The sequence below is a fragment of the Colletes gigas genome, unplaced genomic scaffold (genome assembly GCF_013123115.1).
Source record: "Colletes gigas isolate AHSC1104 unplaced genomic scaffold, ASM1312311v1 Colletes_gigas_Sc00016, whole genome shotgun sequence".
In the NCBI taxonomy this organism is placed as follows: Eukaryota; Metazoa; Arthropoda; class Insecta; order Hymenoptera; family Colletidae; genus Colletes; species Colletes gigas.
Window position 1 is genome coordinate 4114565 of NW_025106645.1, and position 23215 is coordinate 4137779.

General features: G+C 34.2%; 4 protein-coding genes across 7 annotated transcripts; 1 reads left to right on the top strand and 3 right to left on the bottom strand.

The window, feature by feature from the left end:
• Window positions 1-411: 411 nt before the first annotated feature.
• LOC122400143 lies at window positions 412-3710 on the bottom strand. Its single transcript, XM_043401424.1, has 3 exons — window positions 3123-3710; window positions 1662-2583; window positions 412-1590 (listed from the first exon to the last, which is right to left on the bottom strand). Exons 1-3 carry the CDS (start codon window positions 3240-3242, stop codon window positions 545-547), a joined length of 2088 nt encoding a protein of 695 aa, XP_043257359.1. The 5' UTR covers window positions 3243-3710; the 3' UTR covers window positions 412-544.
• A 346-nt stretch (window positions 3711-4056) lies between these two features.
• Window positions 4057-6191, bottom strand: LOC122400164 (LIRP-like). The gene is made up of 3 exons (XM_043401478.1): window positions 6086-6191; window positions 4353-4569; window positions 4057-4223 (listed from the first exon to the last, which is right to left on the bottom strand). The coding sequence occupies exons 2-3, from the start codon at window positions 4567-4569 to the stop codon at window positions 4057-4059; spliced, it is 384 nt and encodes a 127-aa protein (XP_043257413.1). The 5' UTR covers window positions 6086-6191.
• A 1948-nt stretch (window positions 6192-8139) lies between these two features.
• On the bottom strand, window positions 8140-13703 carry LOC122400147 (protein O-mannosyl-transferase Tmtc3-like). 3 transcript variants are annotated; one of them, XM_043401436.1, is made up of 13 exons: window positions 12997-13703; window positions 12224-12360; window positions 11982-12063; window positions 11674-11758; window positions 11438-11553; window positions 11173-11345; window positions 10822-11077; window positions 10601-10737; window positions 10188-10500; window positions 9811-10101; window positions 9561-9743; window positions 9201-9485; window positions 8140-9117 (listed from the first exon to the last, which is right to left on the bottom strand). In XM_043401436.1, the coding sequence occupies exons 1-13, from the start codon at window positions 13186-13188 to the stop codon at window positions 8368-8370; spliced, it is 3000 nt and encodes a 999-aa protein (XP_043257371.1). In that variant the 5' UTR covers window positions 13189-13703; the 3' UTR covers window positions 8140-8367. The 3 variants fall into 3 exon arrangements, with proteins under 3 accessions (XP_043257371.1, XP_043257370.1, XP_043257372.1); XM_043401435.1 differs by having other exon boundaries at window positions 10589-10737; window positions 11659-11758; XM_043401437.1 differs by lacking the exon at window positions 12224-12360 and having other exon boundaries at window positions 10589-10737; window positions 11659-11758; window positions 12997-13171.
• Window positions 13704-14318: 615 nt separating this feature from the next.
• LOC122400149 (neurotactin) lies at window positions 14319-20433 on the top strand. 2 transcript variants are annotated; one of them, XM_043401440.1, is made up of 7 exons: window positions 14319-14536; window positions 15017-15115; window positions 16250-16471; window positions 17502-17696; window positions 18110-18323; window positions 18408-18903; window positions 19013-20433. In XM_043401440.1, exons 3-7 carry the CDS (start codon window positions 16259-16261, stop codon window positions 20067-20069), a joined length of 2175 nt encoding a protein of 724 aa, XP_043257375.1. In that variant the 5' UTR covers window positions 14319-14536; window positions 15017-15115; window positions 16250-16258; the 3' UTR covers window positions 20070-20433. The 2 variants fall into 2 exon arrangements, with proteins under 2 accessions (XP_043257375.1, XP_043257374.1); XM_043401439.1 differs by lacking the exon at window positions 15017-15115.
• The last annotated feature ends 2782 nt before the right edge of the window (window positions 20434-23215 follow it).

Below are 23215 nucleotides of genomic sequence, written 5' to 3' on the forward strand. Positions count from 1 at the left end.
CAACATATAAATAAAATACAAAACAGACTTATCGTTTACCAACACTTCGTGACCGTCTACCGTTTGATACATGGGAAACAATAAAATTTTTCTTATAAAATACGAAAGGCGCGAACTGTAATTCAGTCACACAAATTTCGAAGGACTGAAACGAATACATATCATATAAAGTATGTATAGGTATACTATTGAAAAAAAGAATAGATTTTGTATGTACTATGTATATGTATGGGATAATTATTAGCTTGTACAATTTTCTGTTGGTTTAAAATTACATTAAATTGTACATAAAAAAATTTACCTGCCAAGAAAATATCATTGTAAAATGGATTATTTTATCAAACTTTTGTATATTCAACAAGTAAAATGAAAGTAATGAAAATATAGAATCTTCTTAATCTAGGACTAGTTAATACAAAATGTATTCTATCTTAAAAATTTCCTGATACTTTTAAGTTAAATATCAGTTTCAAATGTTTGAATTCATATCTCAAATTGTACTTCAAGTACATGTATTTCAAGATTCTTCGGTTATTACCTTTATTTATTGATCTTCTGCTGGTTCTGAAGTATAATTCTGTTGTCTAGATAAACTTTTCTCTATAGAGATGTAAGACTTTGAGTTTAATACTCTATTTTCCTGGATCGCGGGTACATCACAAAAAAGACACCTTGTTTCTTGAAACACATGGTCCAAACATGGATGAAAAATTAAACCACATATTTGGCACATTCTGTAGTGCACAGTAGTTATTTGTAAAAGAGTAATAGCGCATCTAGGCAGTATATGACCCTGTGTACATTTAGTCACTTTCCAAGAAAGATCATTTATCATTTCTCCACACAAATTGCAAGACTCAACGATATTTGAACTGAATTTTAATACTTTCTGTAAAATATCTTTAACACGCTTGGAAAGCGGAGTTACTTCTTCATTTTCTTCTCCTGCAAGATATACTTCCAAATACATTCTTAATAAGTTTATAGAGACCTTGTGTTCTTCGAGCAAAGAAAATTTATTTTCAAGTTGCTCGAGATAATTACAAGCAGAATGGACGAAAATTAAAGGCTGCACTTCCGATATCTCTCCAGCTATACTTCCTATCCCTTGAATTATTTTTTTTTTCTCACAAATTTCCATTATCACCGATATCCACATTGCTATTCGTAATTCATGTAAAGACAAATATTCCAAGTTGGATGATACTTTTGGCAATACAGATGCGGGTTCCGCTGCTTTAGTCGCTTTCATCCTAATTATTTCTAAACAGTCCCATAGCTGTTCAAATCTTACTTTTTTATTTTTATGCAATACAAACAATGGATCCCAATCCTCGCTTTTCAAGCAAAACATATGTATTTTGCTTGGTTCTTTTATTACTAAATGATCATATAGAGTATTTGGAGAAGTTATATTTACAAATATCACATAACTTGAAGAATGAGCAAGACCCAGATATCGTACATGAGCTTGTTGCAATCCATTCTTGACTTCAATTTTTAAGAAATTATTTTCTCGTGTATCAATTGCAAACATAGAACTATTCTCTGTTGTAACTAGTGCATAATCTGCACTGACACAAATTACTCCTAAAAGTTATCAATGTACTTATATTTGTAACATGTCTTTATTGTGTATAAAAGAATAGCATTTCATTTACCTGAAACCATGAATCCTTCTAATTGCAAGTGTTGTATACTCTTTAGTATTCCTTTTATTGTAAAAGTCAATAAAAAAAGAAATGTTCCTTTTGAAACAAGAACTTTTGTAATCGAATCAACTTGTGGAAACATTCTTATAGCACTAATAGGAATACGATCTGTATAATCATAATATTTAATAAGGGATTCAAGTTCAATTGCCTGGTCATGTTCTTTAATTTTAAGACCGTAAATACGTCCGTCAAAATATCCAACCATAATTATATGTTCTTTTATATCAATTGTAATCCAATGTAGAACATTTATTTTAACATTTTCATTTAATCGTATTGTACCTGCAATCTTCAGATCAGATATTTGATCATAATCTGACATCTTTGGAAATTTATAAATAACTATGTCTCCATTGTAATAAGCAACAGCAAGGTACGCATAATCTACAAGGAGTGTGCTCCAAGTCATACAAGAAGCTTGTAGGGCTTTAATGCAATTTTTTAACATTAGAAACGAAATATTGTTGCTCCTAATATCTTCTAACTTTGTATTAATTTCGTCCTTTATAGCCCTATAGCGTATAGAGCACAAGTCATATGCAGGGTACCAATCTGTAGAAATTTTGTGGACAATTGTAATAGCACCTGTCGATGTTAAAATTGCAAGAAAGCATTTGCTTGGATGTATTAGATTTTGTGGTGACCACTCTAAATCAGCTATTTTTGGAATCATCTCCCTAACATTAGATATTTTTGGAGTCAGACTTTCTTCCATTAAAAGTGAATAAACTGCTTCATGGTGCATGTTGTACATTCTAGATTCTATTTTATTCATTATTATTTCTGTTGGAAAACTCGATGGCACGTAAATGAAAGATCGAGAAAATTTTATAGTTGAGTGAGGAGACATTGGAGTAGGTATTAATTCCTAAATAAAAAATAATATAATTATTATTGGTAGTCTTATTACTAATAACATTTATAATTAAGATTTAAAAACAATCTGGTATATTATACAGGGTGTTCTGCCACCCCTGGGAAAAATTTTAATGAGAGATTCTAGAGGCCAAAATAAGACGAAAATCAAGGATACTGATTTGTTGATTGAGGCTTTGTTAAAAAGTTGTAAAAACATTTCCAACCACACAGTATATTTACGGTAAAAAATTTTTTTCTCGAAAGTACGTAGGATTTCGGGGGTATGTGTATTCACCAAAAATGATTGTAATTGACCCCCGCAACCGAAAATAATTTTTCCGTGAATGATTTGAAATTTTTAAATTTAATTTTTTAATAACTTTTTAACAAAGTCTTAATCAACAAATTAATATTCTTGATTTTCGTCTTATTTTGACTTCTAAAATCTCCCATTAAAATTTTTCCCAGGGGTGGCTGAACATCCTGTATATTTTGTATTCATATTGTATATACGTGGAATAAATAAAAAATAATTTACATTAAACTTACAAATATATGAATTCCCTTCTCACTAATGATCGATATATGATTGTCTTGAGACCATTGAACTGCAAATCTTGATACAATGGGTGGTGTAATTGTAAAACTATAAATTTCTTCTGTTTCCATTATTCATAAAATATTTGTATAGTACAGTACAATTATTCACAATATTTTTCTAGCATTCAACTATAAAAGCTTTATATTCTTAAACCAGAATTTTGCTGAACAATATCTTTGATCGTATAAACCTTTATATATTCTTGCTTTACTCGTATTTAAATGTAAGCTTATAAAACTTATCAGATTATATAAAAGCTTTATAAATGTTGTCCTCTTGTTATTCTTGATATTTTTATAACTTATGTACATACTTAAATATGTGTAATTCACCTGGTAACAACAATCTAAATAAAACAATGTATACGTAATCTTATAACAGAAATGATAACGAAAACTTATTTTATGAAAATATATTTAAAATTTACAGGTAATATCTTATTAAAACAGACTATATTTTCACATATGAGCACTGAAAATAATATATTCTATCGTGTACGAAGTGAAATTTTAAGAAACCTAACCTATAAACTTCAACTACACACTTCTTGACTGCTTTCATGCTCATCGAAAAAGTAACAATGCTAAAGCAATACATGTATAATTGACAACATAGAATCATAGAATATATTATGCAATATATATCGGTTAAGTACAAATGAGATCAAATTTTATAGAGAATTTTAGTACATATAATAGACTAAAATCGATCACTATTACAGTTAATTCTGTTCACAAAATAATATTTAACAATATTTCAGTACTTTTTAAGGCTGTAATTTTCAGCGTGAACTATCACGACAAGTATGTATTTAGAAGGTTTTCTTAAACAATAAGCTAATTCTTTTTTTTTTCATGTTTAAAAGGTTAACAAAATAATTCGTCAACGACTACCGCAGTAGGAGCGCAGCTCTTGTGTTGAACACGTTTTTAGGCAGCACTCTTGGTAGATACCCAATGAATTTCTCCGAAATCTTAACATTTTTCTAGCGCTCTCGATGGATTTATAAGGATGCATATCTTTATTAAATCCATAGTCCATTTCCATTTCTGAAAAAAATATCTCTTACATATACAGTGCTGGATAAAATGTATCAGAATCATACAAAATTTTAGAAAAGAGTTATTGCGTTTACTACATTAAACGAAATTGTAGTGGTCATTCAAATGATAATGTACCTGGAATATTTTTTTTGAACCGGGAATTGTAAACGCTACCACAGATCATTCGCAGAGTGCTTGCAAGATTACTGCCGCAATATTTGCGCCCTTCGTTTTCAGCCTGTCGCTTTAATCTGTACTGAAATACAACCGATTGCGCGTGTTCCGTTTCTGGCATTAGAATCGCTATTACGAGTATCAAACTCACGATCACGTGTAATTGGTACGCGAACATCTAGAAACAAAACAATACTTTTAAAATGTCAATTGTTGTTCAATGAAACTTGCAATAATTTTATCGATAAAACGAAACAGGACTTGATCCTAAAAAATTCAACGAAAATCATTAAAGAAGTAATTATTTATTGAATTATACCTAAAAAGAGGAAAACACTTAATAATGCTCGTGGGCTTTAAATAATTTTACACTGGATAAATAAAACGGAACGTTTAATAATACAAATTTTAATGGGAGATTCTAAAGGCCAAAATAAGACGAAAATCAAGAATACCAATTTGTTGATGGTGGCTTCGTTAAAAAGTTATTAACGTTTAAAGATCCGCCTGTAGAACGGCAACTTGAGAACAGCTGCGCATGCGTGATAGTGATTCTCACTCAGAAAACTGTAAGGCTGTCGATACGTCACTCAGTAGAGTTTCTCATGCTGAATGAGAACCACTATCGCGCGCACGCAGCTGTACGCAGGTTGCCTATCTACAGGCGCAACTTTAAACGTTAATAACTTTTTAACGAAGCCTCAATCAACAAATTGGTATTCTTGATTTTCGTCTTATTTTGGCTTCTGGAATCCCCCATTAAAATTTTTCCCGGGGTGGCCGAACACCCTGTATATTGCCTGTAGAGAATCCTTTTACTAAAAAACATACAAACAGTCAAATAAAATTTAGTGCCAATGTGCAGTGTGGAATCCTCGATACACATTTTTTCACTGATAATATCTGAAATGCCTTGTCTGATCCTCAATTGTGTCTATTTAAATTACTTTCGTTAAACTTTATCAGACTTATCAATAATGCTGCCCCATGCTGTTGCTGTCGTGTACCAGACAACCTATTTTTAGTTATCGTTCATGCAAATATAAATCTCGAGCTGTAAATCTTCCCTCGGTGCAAACGATTTACAAATATCTTACGAATTTCATGCGATTTCTATTCCTGTTAGTAGTGGTTAATTCGAAAAGATTTTCAGAGAAAATTATTTAATAACATGTATTAATACCGTAAATCGTTATCTTCTGTTTTTCTTTAATTAAATTTACTTTTATTTTATTCATCGCAGAATTTTATATACCGTACATTGATAAGCATCGACAAAGAAGAAAACATTTTAATTTGCCACGTTTGAAAGATAAGGGGCATTAGTTGTCAGTACTTTTAGTACAAGTTTATAAATAGAGATCTAGGTGGAAAAACTCATACGTGATATGAATGATACGTTCTGCTTTTATAACATTAACAGAATTATCATTCCGTTGAGTGATTCATAGCGATTGATAACGAATTGCCTCGATATAAATTTCCTTTGCCAATACGGATATTGTTTAACCAGCATTTTCCGAGGATAAGCTGTTGTTTCACCCTTCCCAAAACATCGGTTAGTCGAATTATGTCTCAATTAATCACATAATTCTTAAGGTCTATTTCCATAAAGTGCTTATAATATAATCGAAAATAGATGAATAATGAAATAACTATTGTAATAAAAAATATATGTAAAAAAAATCACTTACTTATTATACATCGATAAAACAGAGATCAGCAAACTATATATTCATATACATATGCATATATTTTGTGTGCGCGCGCGCGTATGTATGTCTGTATTATGCTGGCTATCACAGTTTGGTACTTTCCTTTCTTGTTTTATATATTGATCGTTACATTAACCGAAGAATAACTTCCAATCTAATTTTCGTTGTTGACATTGACATATCCGGTAAAGAAAAGAACGATAATACTTAAACAAACGGAAATATATATTTTCAATGTGTGTAGTATATTTCGAAGTGTTATATAAAACGAACAAGAATCTGTTCGATAAGTACGGTATGTAAAAGAGCACGTTATTATAAATATTAATTTTGTCGTTCTTTTTATTTTGATAAATTTTTAAATTATGTTTCAACACTGAAAACAAATGCAATATGAATGATAAGAAAGCTGTAAAAACACTGATAAAATGAAGTTAATATTGTAAACGGCAGAAAAAACATAAACTTGTTTCTACTTTACACGAATTTACAAAACCGAAAGTCTCGATATATCGAATAAATCGTTGGTAAAGTTTCTCTTACGGGCTACAATATCTGTAAAGAAAAGAAAAATAATTTGCCTAGTTTTGGAAAGTTACCCCTCAATTAATGTTAACGGTGATTGAAAAACTCCTCGGTATATTCTGACATTTGCATTCTCTCGTGTACATCAGTATTTTCTTCGTAGTTTTTTCCTTTATCCTTGAATGTTTTCTTACAAATTGCAACGTTTCACAGCATGAAGAATTAACCGTTCGTATCTACAATCGTCCACATTGTTTATCGATTTCTTTGATTCGAGAAAGACAATCGATTAATAACACCTTCCATTCAGTTATTCGATATATGATCCACAGTGACAAGTTATTCCTCGTCAACATCAGGCATAAAACGATCTTCCTGTATCGGTAATTTTCTTCAAATTGTGGACGTTCCTCGGACGAGTTCTGTTTTCTGTTTTCGTGCAAAAACATTTACGTAAGAAACGAAAAAGAGTTTGTAACAATTCATCGAACTTTTTTCCTTTTATTCGTCATCATTTCATTCGCTCTACCGACTCGATTGAAAACGTTCGTACAGTCATGATTCATAAATCGCGAGAAGGTAAGACACAGTAAAAAAACACGTTATCGTATCGTTACAATTTAAATATATAAAACATATCACGTATTACGTCCCGTTATTGTAATTAAATGTCCTGAATATAATTTATGGGAACATTTTTCATTCACCGTGTAAGCACTTGTAACACTCGTTTCGATTATACTTCGTTAATTTTTCGCGGTAGAATGATAGAGAGAACGATATTAGAGGCACGGAGAAAATGAAATGGCAAAATATAGGAAGGAAAATAAAAGACAGAACATGCGTTCGACACTTAATTCTTTGGCAACTAAAGTTATTCTGTTCTGTTTAAAATCGTTAACTCGCATAATACCCGTTTGCTCAATCCCTACTTAACACGAATCAGTCGCAGAGAGTAAACGCACGAACAGTTCGCGCACATCAGCTTTACTCATTTTTCTTTTCCTCTCTTACTGAGCTACAGTCGTATTTCTGACATTATCGCACTACTTTAATATCTATTATTACTGCTTCTTACTATTATCGGTATACATGCCATTAGCAAGGATTCCACTTTTAGCTATAAAAACGTAAGTTAATCTGAACACTAAACGATGAATCGTGTCGACTGTATTTTTGCATTTTGTAATTTACTTTTTGTCTTCTTATTACTTAATAATTAATTCATTTTAATTTTTTTTACGTTTATTAATTTAATAGAGAACAATACAAAATTTAATCCTCCAAGGAATATGATTAGAAAAAACAAAAAGAATAAAGTGTGCGATTACGCCACTGAAAATACCTTTTAAAATAATGATAAATTATTTCTTAAAAAGGCTATAATAACATTAAATACTATTTTGTGATGTATCATTTTTGTTAACTAGCATATTCTACTCCTTTCATATAACATATAAAACAATTAAATTTAAAATATGGATCTCCATTAAATTATTATTTACGAATAGGGATGGATGACTATTTCACATAGGGAAACCTTAAAGAACAAGAAGGAGGGAGATACACATTTTTTAAATATATTTTACAAAACGTTCTATTCGTACAGCATATAAAACAATACTCTGTATTTATTTTATATTCACATATTAGCTCTATACGGCTGTACCACCATTCTCTTTCGTTATACGTAGAATATAACTTTATACAATATTCGGCGGATTTTAACGTCATCATTAAGAGAGAGCAGTGTCCTTTCTTTGACGTGTGGTGCCAGCATGATTCCCGCCAGTCGAAATAATTGGCGCGACTTGATCAAATTTCTCGGAATTAATTGTTTTGGTTGCACGTTCCGGATCGATTGTCAATTCCGTCGCGTCCGTGTTTATGTCCTTGTTAAAATCTCTTCCAGAGGAAAATTCTTCCATGTCTTTCGAATTTGAGCTCGGGCTCAAATACCTTTCGTTATCATCGAACACTTCCTTCACTTCCGCGCTTACTTCGTTCAGTGGTATTCTTCCAGGTTTCGACGGGCTCTTCAAATGTATTACGTTATTATTCAATGAGTCCGTATTGCTTTTCTTATTTCCTATGTGATTGTGGTGATTAGAAAAAACAGAGTCCGTTTGTCCTAAATACTGGTTACCACTATTAACCATGTTTCCAGGACCACCTGTGGCAGCAGCGCCGCCAGCGCCGTTACTACCGGAAATGTCTTCCATGTTGAAATTTCTTTCCTTTGGGCTAGCTTGCCAGAAAGAATCATCGAATACTTCCGTGTCGCGTTGTTCCGGTGGTAATCGATTGATACGAGCCTTCACAATGGCAAGATGCCTATGCACGTAATCTTGATGGGGCGCTAATGCTGCTACACGTTCTAAACATTGAGCAGCAAGACCTAACTTACCACGTTCCACCATTACAACACACAGATTATGTAGACCTTGAATATCTGTTGGATCCAATTGCAATATTCTACGGAAACACTAGAAAGATTTCAGTGTTCCCATTAATATTTGTACCATCTACCAAATATATGAAACAATTTCGTTGATTAATTTTTACTTACATTTTCAGCGGCATCCAAGTCTTTTATATTGTTAATATAGATATCGCCTAAAAGGATTAAACCTTTAACGTGGTCCGGGTGAAATCTAACTAACTGATTTAAAAAAGGTGCTGCTTCGAGAGGACGTTGTTCGTCTGCCAATAAAAGTGCCAAGTTGAATAACGCAGATCGAAAATCTTCCTTTAAAGCGACTGCGTTACGGAACCAACGTTCCGCACTTGCGCTATCGTGGTCATCCATCGCTAGCATTCCAAGATTAAAATGAACTCGTTCATTATTGGAATCCTGAAAATGAAATCGCTTCATGGTGTCATTCCATTTTTGGATTAACTGCGAATGATAAGTACGGGAAAAATGTACTTTTCTCAAAAGTTTTAGAAGCCTTTCTCTGGCTACTTTCCGCAATTCTGCGCGTCCCAATTCCTGAAGCAACATGGCTGAATTTAATAATGCTTGCTCGTGCTCTGGGTCGAATTCTAATGCTTTATCCAAATATGCCAGAGCCTGTGATGCTTTTCCTTGTTCCAAAAATACGACTCCCAGCTTAAGAGATAAGGTCATTATAAAATTAACAAATGAAATTTTAGCGCAATCTATTTTTAATACTCACGTTGTAGTAGATATCCGGATTGTTGCTATCGTAAAAAAGAGCTCGCTCATAAACTTCCTGAGCTTCTTTAGTACGATTAAGTTTAACTAAGACATCGCCTCGATTAATATATGCTTGCGTGTAATCAGCACGCATACTAATGGCTTGTCTATAAAGCAAATCAGCTTCCTCTAACCTAGTTGCGTTCTTTGCTATTAAATTTGCTAAATTTACGAAAACATTTAAGTGATTCGGTGCTATTCGCGCCTGGTAAGATTCTCCGGGTTTTGCTTTAGGCAGCAAAGATTTTGCCTAAATAAAAAGGATTCTTATTAACTTCAGTATTATTTTATGATTTACTAATTCGATAAATACGTATTTTAAATTATGGTACTCGCTTTCAGGTATGCATCTTCGGCTTCCTTAAACATTTTAAGATGATTGTACGTTCTGCCAACATTGATGTGCGCCCCAATATCGTCGCCTTGAACTTGTACAGCCATATTAAAGAAATTCAATGCTTCTTTAAATCGACCTTGACTTTCCAAAGCATGTCCCACGTTATTAAACAATTTGGCATTGCGATCGTTTACTTTTAATCCTGACATAAATATAGAATATTCATCCAACCAATCATAGTTCCTCATAAAAGTCTTTGTTGTGTGGGCAGCCAGAAGTGTTACTAATAAAAATAGTGTAAGTTTCTTGAACCTATAAATTAAAATATTTCGACGATTATAAAAATTATCGAAATATATCTAGATAAGATTTCAGAAATTTAAGTATATGGGAAATTTACTTTTTGTCACACAAAATGCTCCATCCATAACCAACAAGCATACAAAATCCCATAGACGGAGCATACAATACTCTTTCGGCAATGACGAATCCAACCGGGAAGAAGAGGTTCGAGGCAGGTAAGAATGGGAGTATCATCATAGCCAAACTCTATAAATTTTTACAGAATATAAATATTCGAATACAATGCTGTACAAAAAAAAAACAAGTTACTAATACATGTTTAATTCTAACCATTATGAGAATGATGGAGGTTTGTCTATTAGGTGTTAAAATTGCTGTTGCCAGTAATCCTAATACCGTCATATGAGTCGCCACAGTAACCAGATTACGGGGGTCTGTGAAACTGTCCAGCAACGGTATAGTTCCCATAGTCCAATCACAACATAAATCGCTCGGAAGAAATAGTAGCCTTAAATTAACTGCTGCGAGGTAATTATATGTAAGCTGCCTTACAGGCGTTGGTGCCACAGACGCGGGATTGTCGAATCTGAAATGCATTTATGGTATTATTATTTATTATCTTGAAGATTATAAACATTGTATGCATATAGCATTGTTATATATGTAATCTTTCGTAGGTACCTGGTGAATACAGGTAACTTTGAGCCCATTACATGTAACCGAAGAATGAGTAAACTGAATGTAACAAGTGTAAGAGCAGTCAATCGTTTTGTACCTTCGCTGGTCCAGGCAAGGGATATTTTCTTCCCACCAAAAACTGCCTTTAATGTCAGGAAAATATCCATCGCTCTTACCTAACCAAGTGATATAACATGTAAGTTTAAACAAATATTTAATAGTAAACAATTAATATGTTACTTAAGCACAGTTTTACATCTTCATTTACCTTTTGTATGACAAAAATTTCATACAATACGCAAACTGCCGTAGCCGTTATTCCTTGTTCTTTGCACAACATAGCAGTAAAAACAAAAAACATAGATAATATCAAGGATCTCCATCCTAAAAAAAATTGTAATGACTTAATATCTGTTTGTATAGAATGTAAAAATAATGCTATATCAAGTAGAAAGCAAATTAGATATTATACAAGAAGAAGTATCTCACCTGTTGACCGTCTACTTCTGCAACATTTAGTATATGTGATTAAAGCTGCTAGGTAAAATAAAGAAGACAATGTTTCTGCTCTTCCAACCACTCCTGTAACCTTAATACACGATTATCCACTGATAATGTATCTAAACTCGAACTAGGAACTACGACGCGATCGATCGCTCGACGTCGACCCTTTGAACCTGGATATAGTTTTGAGACATTGTCGCCGAAGGGAAGAACAATGACTAGAAATAATTACGAAATAGTATTCTCGTACAATTTCAAGGTAACGTCGATCGATTCGATCGATGAGAATACCAATTTGTACAACTTACTGCTTCTGTATGTATAGGATGAACTGCAAACAGGAGAGAAGATATAAAAGTTGCAGAATCGGATAGAAACATTAAACAAATCCTGCAACAAACATTAAACCTTATACCTTTCCAATAACTAAATTCTTAACTTTTCTAATCCAATTTTCATTTTTTATAGAAGAACAACAAAATGTGAATTTTATTACTAATACCATAACAAAAGAGGAAAAAGTCACTCTATTAAAAATAAAGAGACACACCTGAAATATAATAAGCATACTCCAACATGTAGGATAACATTTAGCAGATGATATCCCATAGGATCCAGTTGATGAATCAGATAATTCCATCGAAATGTGAGAACGCACAATGGCCTATATGATTTGTGTGATTGCTCCTGTACAAAAGGGTATGATATTTGTATTGCTTCAAATATGATTATTACAAATGTATCTATAACATATAATTATAGATTGCACAAGAACTTTGCAATGAACAACCAAAGATGTTTAAAAGAATTTTCATTCTGCATGTAATTATTAAATGAAAATTGTATGGAACTCAATGTTTGAACTCATACAGGTAACAACTGAAAAAAATTATTTATTCAAGTAACATTAATGTGCATCATTATCTAATATAATAGTCTTTTTATTAATTTCTAAGTATAGTTACATTACAATATAACAAAAAGGAGTATTAAAACGGGTTTAAAATAAAGAAGTCATCTTAATAAATCAATTTAATCGAAGATTGTAATAAAATCAAAGCTTGATGCATTTTACCAATAAAGTACAACAGATATAATCAATTAGCGGCAAAATGAAATTAAAGAGATACTGATGGACGCATAAATAAAATTAAATAAATACAATTCGGACGAGATTAACTTAAATTTGATAAGATTGAATTGGATCGAACCAAATCGAAAGGGAGGGAAAGGAGGAGAAGAGTTCAACGGATCAATACACAAGAAGGTAGACAAGAGTGAAAGGGAAGGGGAAATCGAAAGCGCCTCTATCGTATTACCCACCTTGTGCATAGGAGTACCCCAAAAATCATTGTAAAAGACATTTTTCAGAGGTGTATGAGGCCTCAAATCCCGATTATCCTTAATCGCTGAAATATCATCGAAAACGAAGCCACAGTTAAGGCTGTTTAGATAGACGACGAAAGCGCTTATGGCGACGATCGCCGCGAGTGCTCCCCTCGCAGGCACTCCCATCACAAATAAGACATCAATCGACTGTTTTTTTGTTTTCGCGATTTTCGATTTAGAAAGTCTGTCGAAAACTCTCTTTTTATCTTCTTCCTCGCCGTCTCTTTCGCCCCCTTGATCTCCTTCTTGCGCTACCTACTTATCTACCGTGTCTGTTTAACTATTCGTCTGTTGAGTCGAGCTTAACCCCGCGACGTCCAGAATCTCTAAGCACGTAGACGCGAATTCGTTACTATCGAAGCACATTGTGGCACCTACGTGCCCAACGCTTCCAGATACAAGCGCGCATTTCCACAGACCGATCCCCGGAACTCGATTAAATACATATTAACGGAGGGCAAGGTTTTGTTTTCGAAAAACCTTTTCACTCCGAGCAGACGCCCGGCAAACAAATTAAGCGATCACCTTATTGCGTCCGTAGGATCAAACTGTCAAACGATAGATGTGTATATAAAATCTAACAGCAGTACACGCTACGTATCGTGATTCGAGGCACAACGCAAATATGACACTACGACGGCGACGACGCGGATTCACTTTAGGCCGAATCCGCATGCGCAATGTTAGACTGAGCGCGAAGTACACGCTACATATGTACTTCTTATACCGGTGTCCACTTCGAAAATTCGTTTTATTCCGTTGAATTTCAAGTTTCGCACGATATTTGCCACCACATGTTTATAACAAGGATTCTATTTAAAGAATATTACATTTTTTTCCAAGTACTTTGTTTAATTTCTAATTTCTAAATAATCTTGGTGTACATTTAATTAACGTAACGTTCCTTGCATAAAAACACAAGTGACATATTTATTTGAAATAAAACCATATTTCTACTTTTATCCGTGATCCAAACAAGTTACTATTTCCGAATGTGTATTATTTAAGAAACTAGATGTACATTAAATGTCTTTTGTTTTGTATCAGGCTAGAAAATCAAACTAATTCGCTTATTATTTATTATTTAAACAGTGTATTTTATCATATCTGTTATGTCGTATGTGCAACGTTCAAAATGAAGCGATTGCGCACGGTAGGGGGGAGGGGTAACCAATAGGAGCTTCGCATCGTGTTTAAACTGTGGTGGGAGAAGGCTCGTAGTGGAATCGTAGAACGACAGTCGAGGTAAGCACGCGCTTGGCGTCGTCTTCGTTGACATTTGCGCTGTTTCAAACTGTTTTCTTCTAAAGTCTAGAATTGTATTTGTGTATCACGATCGATGAAGTAATCGTTGCCGACAACGTGAACACACTTGGCCCCAACGCCGGTAAACCTTTCGAGGAGTTCTTAGTACGCGAAAGAAGAAATTTCTCCAGAAAATTCAATAGCGTCCTTCTTCGACACACCGAAAAGCGTGAGTGTTTACAAATTCTTATTTATCTGTTAATTATTACTACACAATTCATACGATTCGTATAACAATGAAACAAATTGTACCGAATTGTTAGTAAACCGTCCACTTAACAGGAAAGCGAAACAAATGACTAGAAATTTCTGAGGGAATGTTTAAGGTAGCGGTTACTGATCGTAACCGACAGAAATTGTGCAGTACAATGTAGCGATGGAACAATGCATGAAATCTCATAAAATACGAATGATGTATCCCTCAAATTCTATAAACATTATACGTAGAAGAAAGTAACTTTTCAAACAATTTTATAATTTGGATATCTTCCGACAATGAAATTATGGAATATTTTATCTAATGAAATTTAAGATAGTTAAATTAGATTAAGGAGTATATTAAGTTAAGGAAGTAACAAAAAGAACGTATCACGCTGTGTACGAACTCTCTGTGCCTCTCAAAAGAGAAAGTTGAACACATTTGTTTCAGAACTGCACCGTAGTACCGATGCGTGAGACATAATTATAAAGGGATTGAAAGCTAGGGGAGGAGAGATAAACAAAAACGGATCGTTTTACATTTTGAGCGGTAAAATTTGGTCGATTAAATTTTTACGCGTAAGCTTACTGTTGCCATCCGATGCGTTTTACCATAACATTTCTTTTTAATACAATTCTATATAAAAAAAATCATTAATGCATGTACGTTATTGTAGTTGAGTCACAGACGAATAATACTTCGAAAAAATAATTAATTATCTAATATACTTTAAAAAATCATTTATAAAATGAAATCATATAAATTATGTTATATTATACGTCCGTATAATTTGCATCCTGTGATAAACAAAGCATTTAAGTACAAAGTAACAATAAAACAATTCGAAGTTATTTTAATATATAGAATTTCTTTATTTTCACGATATGTAACGGTCTTCAAGATCTGAAGATCGGTTACATTTTTAAGCATTGTATATTTATATTTATGCATTTATTATTTTATTTACCATATGTTTGTTATGCTCGTATATGTTGTTTGTAAATACACATATTTTGGTTCTATTCAGTGTTGAAATTTATATGCGTCAATAATGCGTAACAATTTGGCAAAGGAGGGAATATTTCTGCTATTGGGGAAATGTAAGCCAGGTAGCTATGTACGACTAGACTTCTGAAGGCAATAGGCTCAGAGAGCAATGCCATCCGATCGATCGGTTTACGTCTGGGCGTCCCGACGCCAGCTGCACCGCTTATACGTACAGGGCGATCCACATTGCGGTTTCCGCGCGTTTTCTCTACGATGCGATTGTTTGAGCTATCCTGTGATACATCTATAGTCCATGTTTTCTTTAAAAAAAAATCTCCCAATTTACCGTACAGAAAATCGCCAAAAGTAAAATGTACATCGCTACGATAAAATCAGTATAATACTTCCTATTGTAATGTTCTCACTCCTATGGAAAGGTAACTGTTCTATACATTTTAAGCAGAATTAAGCAAATTTTATTTCCTAATAGCAATTGAAAAGTTTGACTCGTTAAGGGTGTAAACTAAAACTACAAAGAATTTTCTTCTACCGATAGAAGTTATTTATAGTAGTGATTGTATTTATCCATAAACAATTTTGTAAATATTTTTATTGAATTGTTCGTTCCAAAATTATTCTCACAGAATTCGACAGAACAAATTTAATTCAACTTAAATCGGATTGGTCGATTTTTAGCAATAAATCATGAGCCAGGGGGATCAAGAGAAGAGCATGGATAAGAAGGAAATTGCTGAGGAGGAAAGGGAGAAGATGCTGAACGCTGAAAATACGAAGCATACGGTGGCATCGCCCGCGCCAGACTCGGAATCCGAAGAACAGAAGCCCAGAAAGAAAATCCCAATTGGTGGTATTAAAATGCCTGGCTTTTGCCGCACGAAGAGCAAGGAACCCTGCAAAGTAATTGTCAACGATTTTATATTCCCGTCCAATAGTTAACGATGCTTAATTTGAAAATAATTGCGAAGCAGGATGATCATTAATTTAAAAACATCCTGTACGCGATTAAAATTTATGTGGAACATGTTTTCTACGCGAGATTTCGTTTCTTTTAGATAATCAGTTTTCTATGTCGAAAGTCAGGTATGCGCACACGCGTCGAAACCCCGAATTCGATTTTCACGCAAAAATTCCATCGTTCGTTATCGATTCATTTTCAAAACTACGTTTACCATTGTACTGTAAGAACTACCGGGCAGCCTGCATATGAATATTAATGCAAGGCGTGTATTAATAATTTATGTAAAGTGTGCATCAATGTTAACAGACAGATATGTTTCAGTAAACATAGATTTAATGGGTAAATATCATTCGTTGCATTTTGTCTGTATAAAGGTTGGTACAACCTCTGCATATTACGGATACGTATAGTACGTGAAATAATAAAAGTTCGTAAAAATATCGTTCGATGCACGTGTTATTGGTCACGCGATCTTTCCCAGGGACAATGCACCGAGTTAATCTGAACGGAACACGGTGCAATACGTTTAATTATTTCGGCTACGTTTAAACTGCTTAATCTGAACGGATGCGAATAAACAAGGGCGGTTTAGATACGCAGTTTCATTTTGGTTGATTAACATCTGTTTACGACGAGGCGACTTCGCTCAAAGAGCACAAGTTCCTGGAGCACCATAGCGTGTTCACGAGGGGTGACCATAGCCCCGTAACGATTTTTTTTTCCAACATTAAACCAATGGATGACGTCAGCGGAACAGTACACCTGGCATTATTGATTACGCGCTTTTAAATAATAATAAGCATCGATACAGTAATGACGAGGGTGATGCTTTCGATATCAATGACAATATTCGTTAGAAATAGGCGTCCTTTATATTTTTGATACACATTTTTTACCCTAACACGTACGCATAGACGTGTAACGTAGGTATCGCTATGTTTTCTTTTTCTGTATTATTATTATTTTTAGGACGATGAAAGTAAACCCGTCGAATCGAGCGATGGCGAAGCGACCGAGAAAAATGCTAAAGAAAATGAGCAAAATGTTTCGTCAGAAAAAACGAACACGCCTAGCAAAGACGCAAAGGAGAAAGAAGGACGAAAGGGAATCCTTGATGCCATAAAGTTACCCTTGGTCTCTGTTTTTCCTCGAAAAAAGAACAAGGTGACGCAATGTTTATCAATATTATCGATATAAAAATTCTATCAATGTTGAATTCGACGGTTTTTAGTCGAGTATCGAAAAGATTGCTCGACGGTAGAGTCACGATTTTTACCGAGCGAAACCCTATAGAAACTCTCAAGACGGAATTTACAGGCACTTGAACACGTACGATCTTTTGTTGAAGTATTCTCCTATCGTTGATTGGCGTTTTTCTCTTTTTTACGTCTCCGCTAGTCACTTTTTAACACGTGAAAGCGTAATATGAATTTATACTCAACAGTCCAACGCGTGAAACAATAATTAATTAATTATTTCTAAAACACATATACATATATGTATTAAGTATACCTGTATGCATATGTATTAAAGTGTAACAAAACAAATTGCTTGAATCATAAAAATAATTCTTTTAGGAGGGTGAAGTAGAACTAGGTACAACTGGAACCGCCGGATTAGCCAGTGTCGAAACGCTCAACGATGGAGCGGGTGAGAAAAATCCCATTGGCAACGAAGACGGTATGGAAACCGTTCGGCTCGATGGAGATGCACCAGATGGTATTGAATCTCCGAAGCAACACTTTCTTGTTGCTTGCATATCCGCTGCAAGGAGGAATTTGTTCGCGCTAGGTACGCAGTAATCAAAATTGACTAAATATAATTTAAAAAATGTTATATAAAACAATTAAATACGAGTAATATATCTTTCAACAGTGGCAACGCTATGTATTTTGATATCTGTCATCATCATCATCTGCGTTGCCTCCGTCGGCCCAAGAAAGGGTTCTACGCAGTTGGTGAAAGATGGAAATTACGTCGAAGCCGTTACTTCTTGCGGTCCTGTGCAAGGGATATCAGAAGACGGTGCATTTGCATTTCGTGGCATTCCTTTTGCAATTTCGCCGCTAGAGAATCGTCGTTGGCAACCTGCAGAACCCTTACGAAGAATCGAGCACTGCTGGACGGGTACTTACCTGGCGCACAATTCTTCGGATGTCTGTTTGCAGCGTGACTCTTCCGGCGGTATGATTGGTACCGAAAATTGCTTGCACCTCGACGTTTTCACGCCTGACGTTAGATACGATTCACCTTTGCCGGTGGTCGTTATGATCGGCGCAGAGACGCTTAGCGGCGGCTCTCCAGGTGTAATGCAACCTTCTGCAAAGCTGGCGCGTGTTCGTGACATGGTCTTTGTCAGACCAAACTTCCGGTAAGCCTAAATTTTGCGGAACAAAATTTGTTTTGAACAATGTACTTGAATGTAGTCAAGATACTGCTCAAAGTAATCAAGACATCATAGTTATCTTTTCATATTTCAGATTAGGAATCTTTGGCTTCTTGGCTGCTGAACCACTCTCAAGAGCAACGCATCCTCCCACATCCGGAAATTATGGGCTCTCTGACATTATAGCAGCGCTTCAGTGGGTTCAACTCAATATTGAAAATTTCGGTGGTAACAAGAAATCTGTAACTGTGTGGGGTCATCGAGCTGGAGGAACCCTCGTCACGACATTAGTCGGCACTCGGCGAGCAAGAGATCTATTTTCGAAAGTTTGGATATCCAGCGGAAGCGCGATATTTCCAGGAAGAGAGTTAGAGGTTTCAGAGAAACTTAGCGAACAATTTCTGAATTCTATAAGGTGCAGCGACGCCGCCTGTTTGAGAGGTAAGAGCGCCGAAGAATTAATGGACTCTATTCCAGAGACTTGGCATTTGGGTAATGTCGGGCTTCCTGAGACCAGAGAAGCAACATCGAAAGACAGGAGACACGAGTGGCTTGTCCTTGATCGCGCCATTCTTCAAGAACCTGTTGGTCAAATTTGGGCAGGGGATGACTTTTCAGTGAAAATCGTGATGGGCACTACAGCTCATGCTGGAGCTCCGCTAAAGTACCTGAATTCAAACACCACTCTCAATTCCACGCAAGTCGAAAAAATTGTACGAGAGTCCCTGCTGGGGACCACGGGTTTAGCCGATGAAGCTCTCAAACGTTACAATGCAACATTAAAGGGTTTGCTGAGCATGATTTCCGACATTCGTGTAGTATGCCCATTGCTGACAGTCGCTCGAATGAAAACTAACATTCCATTCTACGTGGCAATACAACCGCGAGGCCAAATTGCAGACCCTGACAGCGACGCTGCAGCGATACTTGGATCATTTGCTGCACGTACGCCCGAAGAAAAAAGGCATGTCTCTGCGATGCAGCAACTTTTCAATCACTATGTCTGGCATGGCGAAGTAGCTCAGGCAGATTCTAACGGTGTGAAACGAGTTCTCATCGTTGGGCAAGACACGCTTCCCGAGCGTGACTATCCGAATTGCGACGTTTGGATAGGAAAAGATATCGTACCGTCTTACGGCCGAGTGGATTGAATTGTTTTTCGCGTTACATGTCTGATGGAGATTTCAAGATTTCGACCAAACTCGAGATATCCTCCACGAAGACAATTTTGCTTTCGAGCTTTTTAAATCTGATGAGTTGTTGCCGAGACACTCGAGACACAAGAAATGAAACGAAGATGATTTAAAAGATCGCACTGATCGTTGAATCGAACCGACAAAAAGGGGAGGGAAGTTTTTTTATACGTATTGTTTATTCTTAAAACAGATTGTTTCGGTTTTAATCTTTCGTTTGAACTGATTTTCTCGTTCTTCAGACTGTAATAATTATATTTTAGCTACTTTCTTCCGAGTAATCAAGGAAAAGCGTAACGATGTTTTATTGCAATTAACTGCTCGTTTCTACCATACAAATTTTGTAAAATAACGGTAAAATCACTTACAAGATACGTATTACTTATTCCCCTCATTAAATATTAATGCAAAACGAGCAGTAGTTAATCAAAGAAAAAATAATTTCAAAATTCTTAGTAGTTATATGGCGGATAATTGAAACAATTTCCTTTTTTTCAACAGTGTTTTATTTTATAACTTTGTAATTTCGTGCCGTTTTCAAAGAAATTGATATTATTTATTCTATAAAATATTAGTTATACTCTATACGTATATAATGGCTAAATGAAGGATAATTTTCACACTTTAAGGTAGCAAAGCTCTGTGCTTGATACGAAAAAAATATTTATTAACAGAATTTTGAAAAATTATAGCTTAGATTACGTGGTAAGATTTGCCCTCCCCTGAGTGTGTCTTTCCATAAAACTCGAACTCAGGCACGAGTTATTCAAGTTTATCGAACATCAGGAAACGAAAGCACGTTTAATTATTTCGCTTTGATGTGTTGTTTTGTGCACACAGACGAAATAAGTATCGTCATTTTTAACAAACTGCCAGATATTCACGTAATAAGTATTCAGATGTCTGTATTGACGGTACTTATTAATTTTGCCTCTGTACATTGCCGTTCCACTCTGTTGTTTTTTTTCTTTCTTATATATATATATATGTACTTAAATGTATTCCTGCTCCCATAATGTTACGAGCACGGACGAAAGATCTGATTTCTAAACTGTAAGACTGATTTTACAGATTGGCATTTCATTTGCGTAGGAATGTCTTTTATATTAGTTTTAATCGAATAGCTTTACGGTATACGAAACCTGTTCTATAAGCAGAATTTGTTGTACTGTAAATTAAGATATGTGCAAAGAATACTTTAATCTCATTATTTCGACATTGATGTACACTCATAAAATTTGTGATCACGATCACATTTTTATAACAGAAAATTGCACCGTAGCACGTACGCATCTATTCTATCTTAAAATTTTGCTAGATTTGGAGAAAAACCATTTATATATTTGTACAATTACTATTAAGGAATTAAGAAGGAATACATTTCTGATTAATTTTAGTGGAAATTGCAGTTCTAGAAGTCAATTATTTATTGATGAAAGGTGACATTTACGACCATTTTAAATCTGGTAAAATTTTAAGAGTTGAAATCGTTTTTTATTCACTATGCATTCGGATGATTGTATACAGTATTTGAAGAAAAAAAAAATAAAATGTCATTCATTTTTTTAAATTAACAAGCAAAAAGATTGTCATCTATCACAATGAAGTATGTGATAAGTATTATTTATTAATATAATTGTAACAATCAATGGTCTCTAATAATTTAATTACACTGTCTTATTTTTTGGTACTATAGGGTAAATTTAAATATTGATATATTTAATGTTCTTAAACATATCTGATCGTACGTACGTATTTATTTATAAAAAGTTAGAATTAAACTAACAAATTTAAAAGAATTCATTTTTTGTATTAAATTTATTATCGACAAAAACATTGCATAATAATATAATTGTGCAATTTCATTTAAAAAGGCAAAATGTTTCATACAAATTACATAAAATATAATATTTTTTATTAATCCGTTATTTGTACAAACGGATTTGACCAAATTAAAAATATAAAGGTATTAGGACATTTGTAAAATATACTAATATTTATATTAAACAAATGCTATCAGCTGTAATCGTGTAGAACCAATAATATTCGTAGAATCTTTTGACATTAATACAATTTTTAATTGGCCTCACAATTACATTAAGCACGTATTTACATTAATTAGCAAAACTATTCAAATAAATGTAGACGTTGCTTCGCGTAAAGTACAACGAATTCATGACAATAAATTGTTATTAACATTTGTATTAATATTTTTGAATACGCGTATTTATGTTTAATCTTGTCACGTGATTAAGCATTAATAAGAATTTCTTCATCGATAATCCTATAATTTACATTTTCTTTCCTGAAATAAGACAAATAATATTGATTCGCTATGTGTATCGTTATTTTCTTAAATTTTACTTTTAAACGCAACTTGGTAGGCTTTTATTTTTTACGTTTGACTACAACATTGCTTTTTGAGCACCACTGACGAAGAATGCGAAAGATTGATTAATCGTTTTTATACATAGACACAGAGTACATACAGAGACGACACTTCTCAGTTTTTGCGAAACTAAATTTGAGGACGCATGCGCGTAAATTGACCAATAGGAGTCATAAGTGACCACGTGCTCTCTCTAATGCGCAAGTCCAGCAACGTTGCCACATTTATACAATAGAAATATATATACGTTAACGTAGCGCGGGCTCGATTATATTTGGTGTTTGATTTATTAACGACGCTATTTATATGTGAAAAGACACATCGGTCGAAAAGTTTTGCCTACCCTGTATCTATAAGGAGTATTAACATCGGCAACATTGCCTCTAAGAGATACGTTCAAGGTCCCCGAAATTGGGGTATCGAACATCAAAGGTTCCGACAGAAGTGTCGTCTCTGTATGTTATTCTGTGACATAGATATTACTGAGAACCACTGTTCGGAATTCCTTGGCTACTTGGTCGACAATCTTACGTTTTAGAGTTAGTGGAGTAACGATAAGTAGAATGTTATATAGTGTTGTATAGTTATCCTCTGAATCAACAAGTATCTTATACAGTATTTCTTTAAAATTAAATAAACCGTTTTCTTTGAACGTGTACTTGTGACAAATATACCAACACGATTTGAGAGGAATCCAAAGTACGATTAACCGGTG

Coding starts and splice junctions, on each gene's coding strand:
- LOC122400164 (XM_043401478.1), bottom strand. CDS start 4,569: ATGTTCGCGTACCAATTACACGTGATCGTGAGTTTGATACTCGTAATA. Junction 4,224..4,352: donor GTTCAAAAAAAATATTCCAG/GTACATTATCAT, acceptor TATTTTTTTCAG/AAATGGAAATGGACTATGGA.
- LOC122400149 (XM_043401440.1), top strand. CDS start 16,259: ATGAGCCAGGGGGATCAAGAGAAGAGCATGGATAAGAAGGAAATTGCT. Junction 16,472..17,501: donor AGAGCAAGGAACCCTGCAAA/GTAATTGTCAAC, acceptor TATTATTTTTAG/GACGATGAAAGTAAACCCGT. Junction 17,697..18,109: donor TTCCTCGAAAAAAGAACAAG/GTGACGCAATGT, acceptor TAATTCTTTTAG/GAGGGTGAAGTAGAACTAGG.
- LOC122400143 (XM_043401424.1), bottom strand. CDS start 3,242: ATGGAAACAGAAGAAATTTATAGTTTTACAATTACACCACCCATTGTA. Junction 2,584..3,122: donor AGAAGGGAATTCATATATTT/GTAAGTTTAATG, acceptor TTTTTTATTTAG/GAATTAATACCTACTCCAAT. Junction 1,591..1,661: donor AGAAGGATTCATGGTTTCAG/GTAAATGAAATG, acceptor GATAACTTTTAG/GAGTAATTTGTGTCAGTGCA.
- LOC122400147 (XM_043401435.1), bottom strand. CDS start 13,188: ATGGGAGTGCCTGCGAGGGGAGCACTCGCGGCGATCGTCGCCATAAGC. Junction 11,078..11,172: donor AAGTTACCTGTATTCACCAG/GTACCTACGAAA, acceptor AATGCATTTCAG/ATTCGACAATCCCGCGTCTG. Junction 10,738..10,821: donor CCTCCATCATTCTCATAATG/GTTAGAATTAAA, acceptor AAAAATTTATAG/AGTTTGGCTATGATGATACT.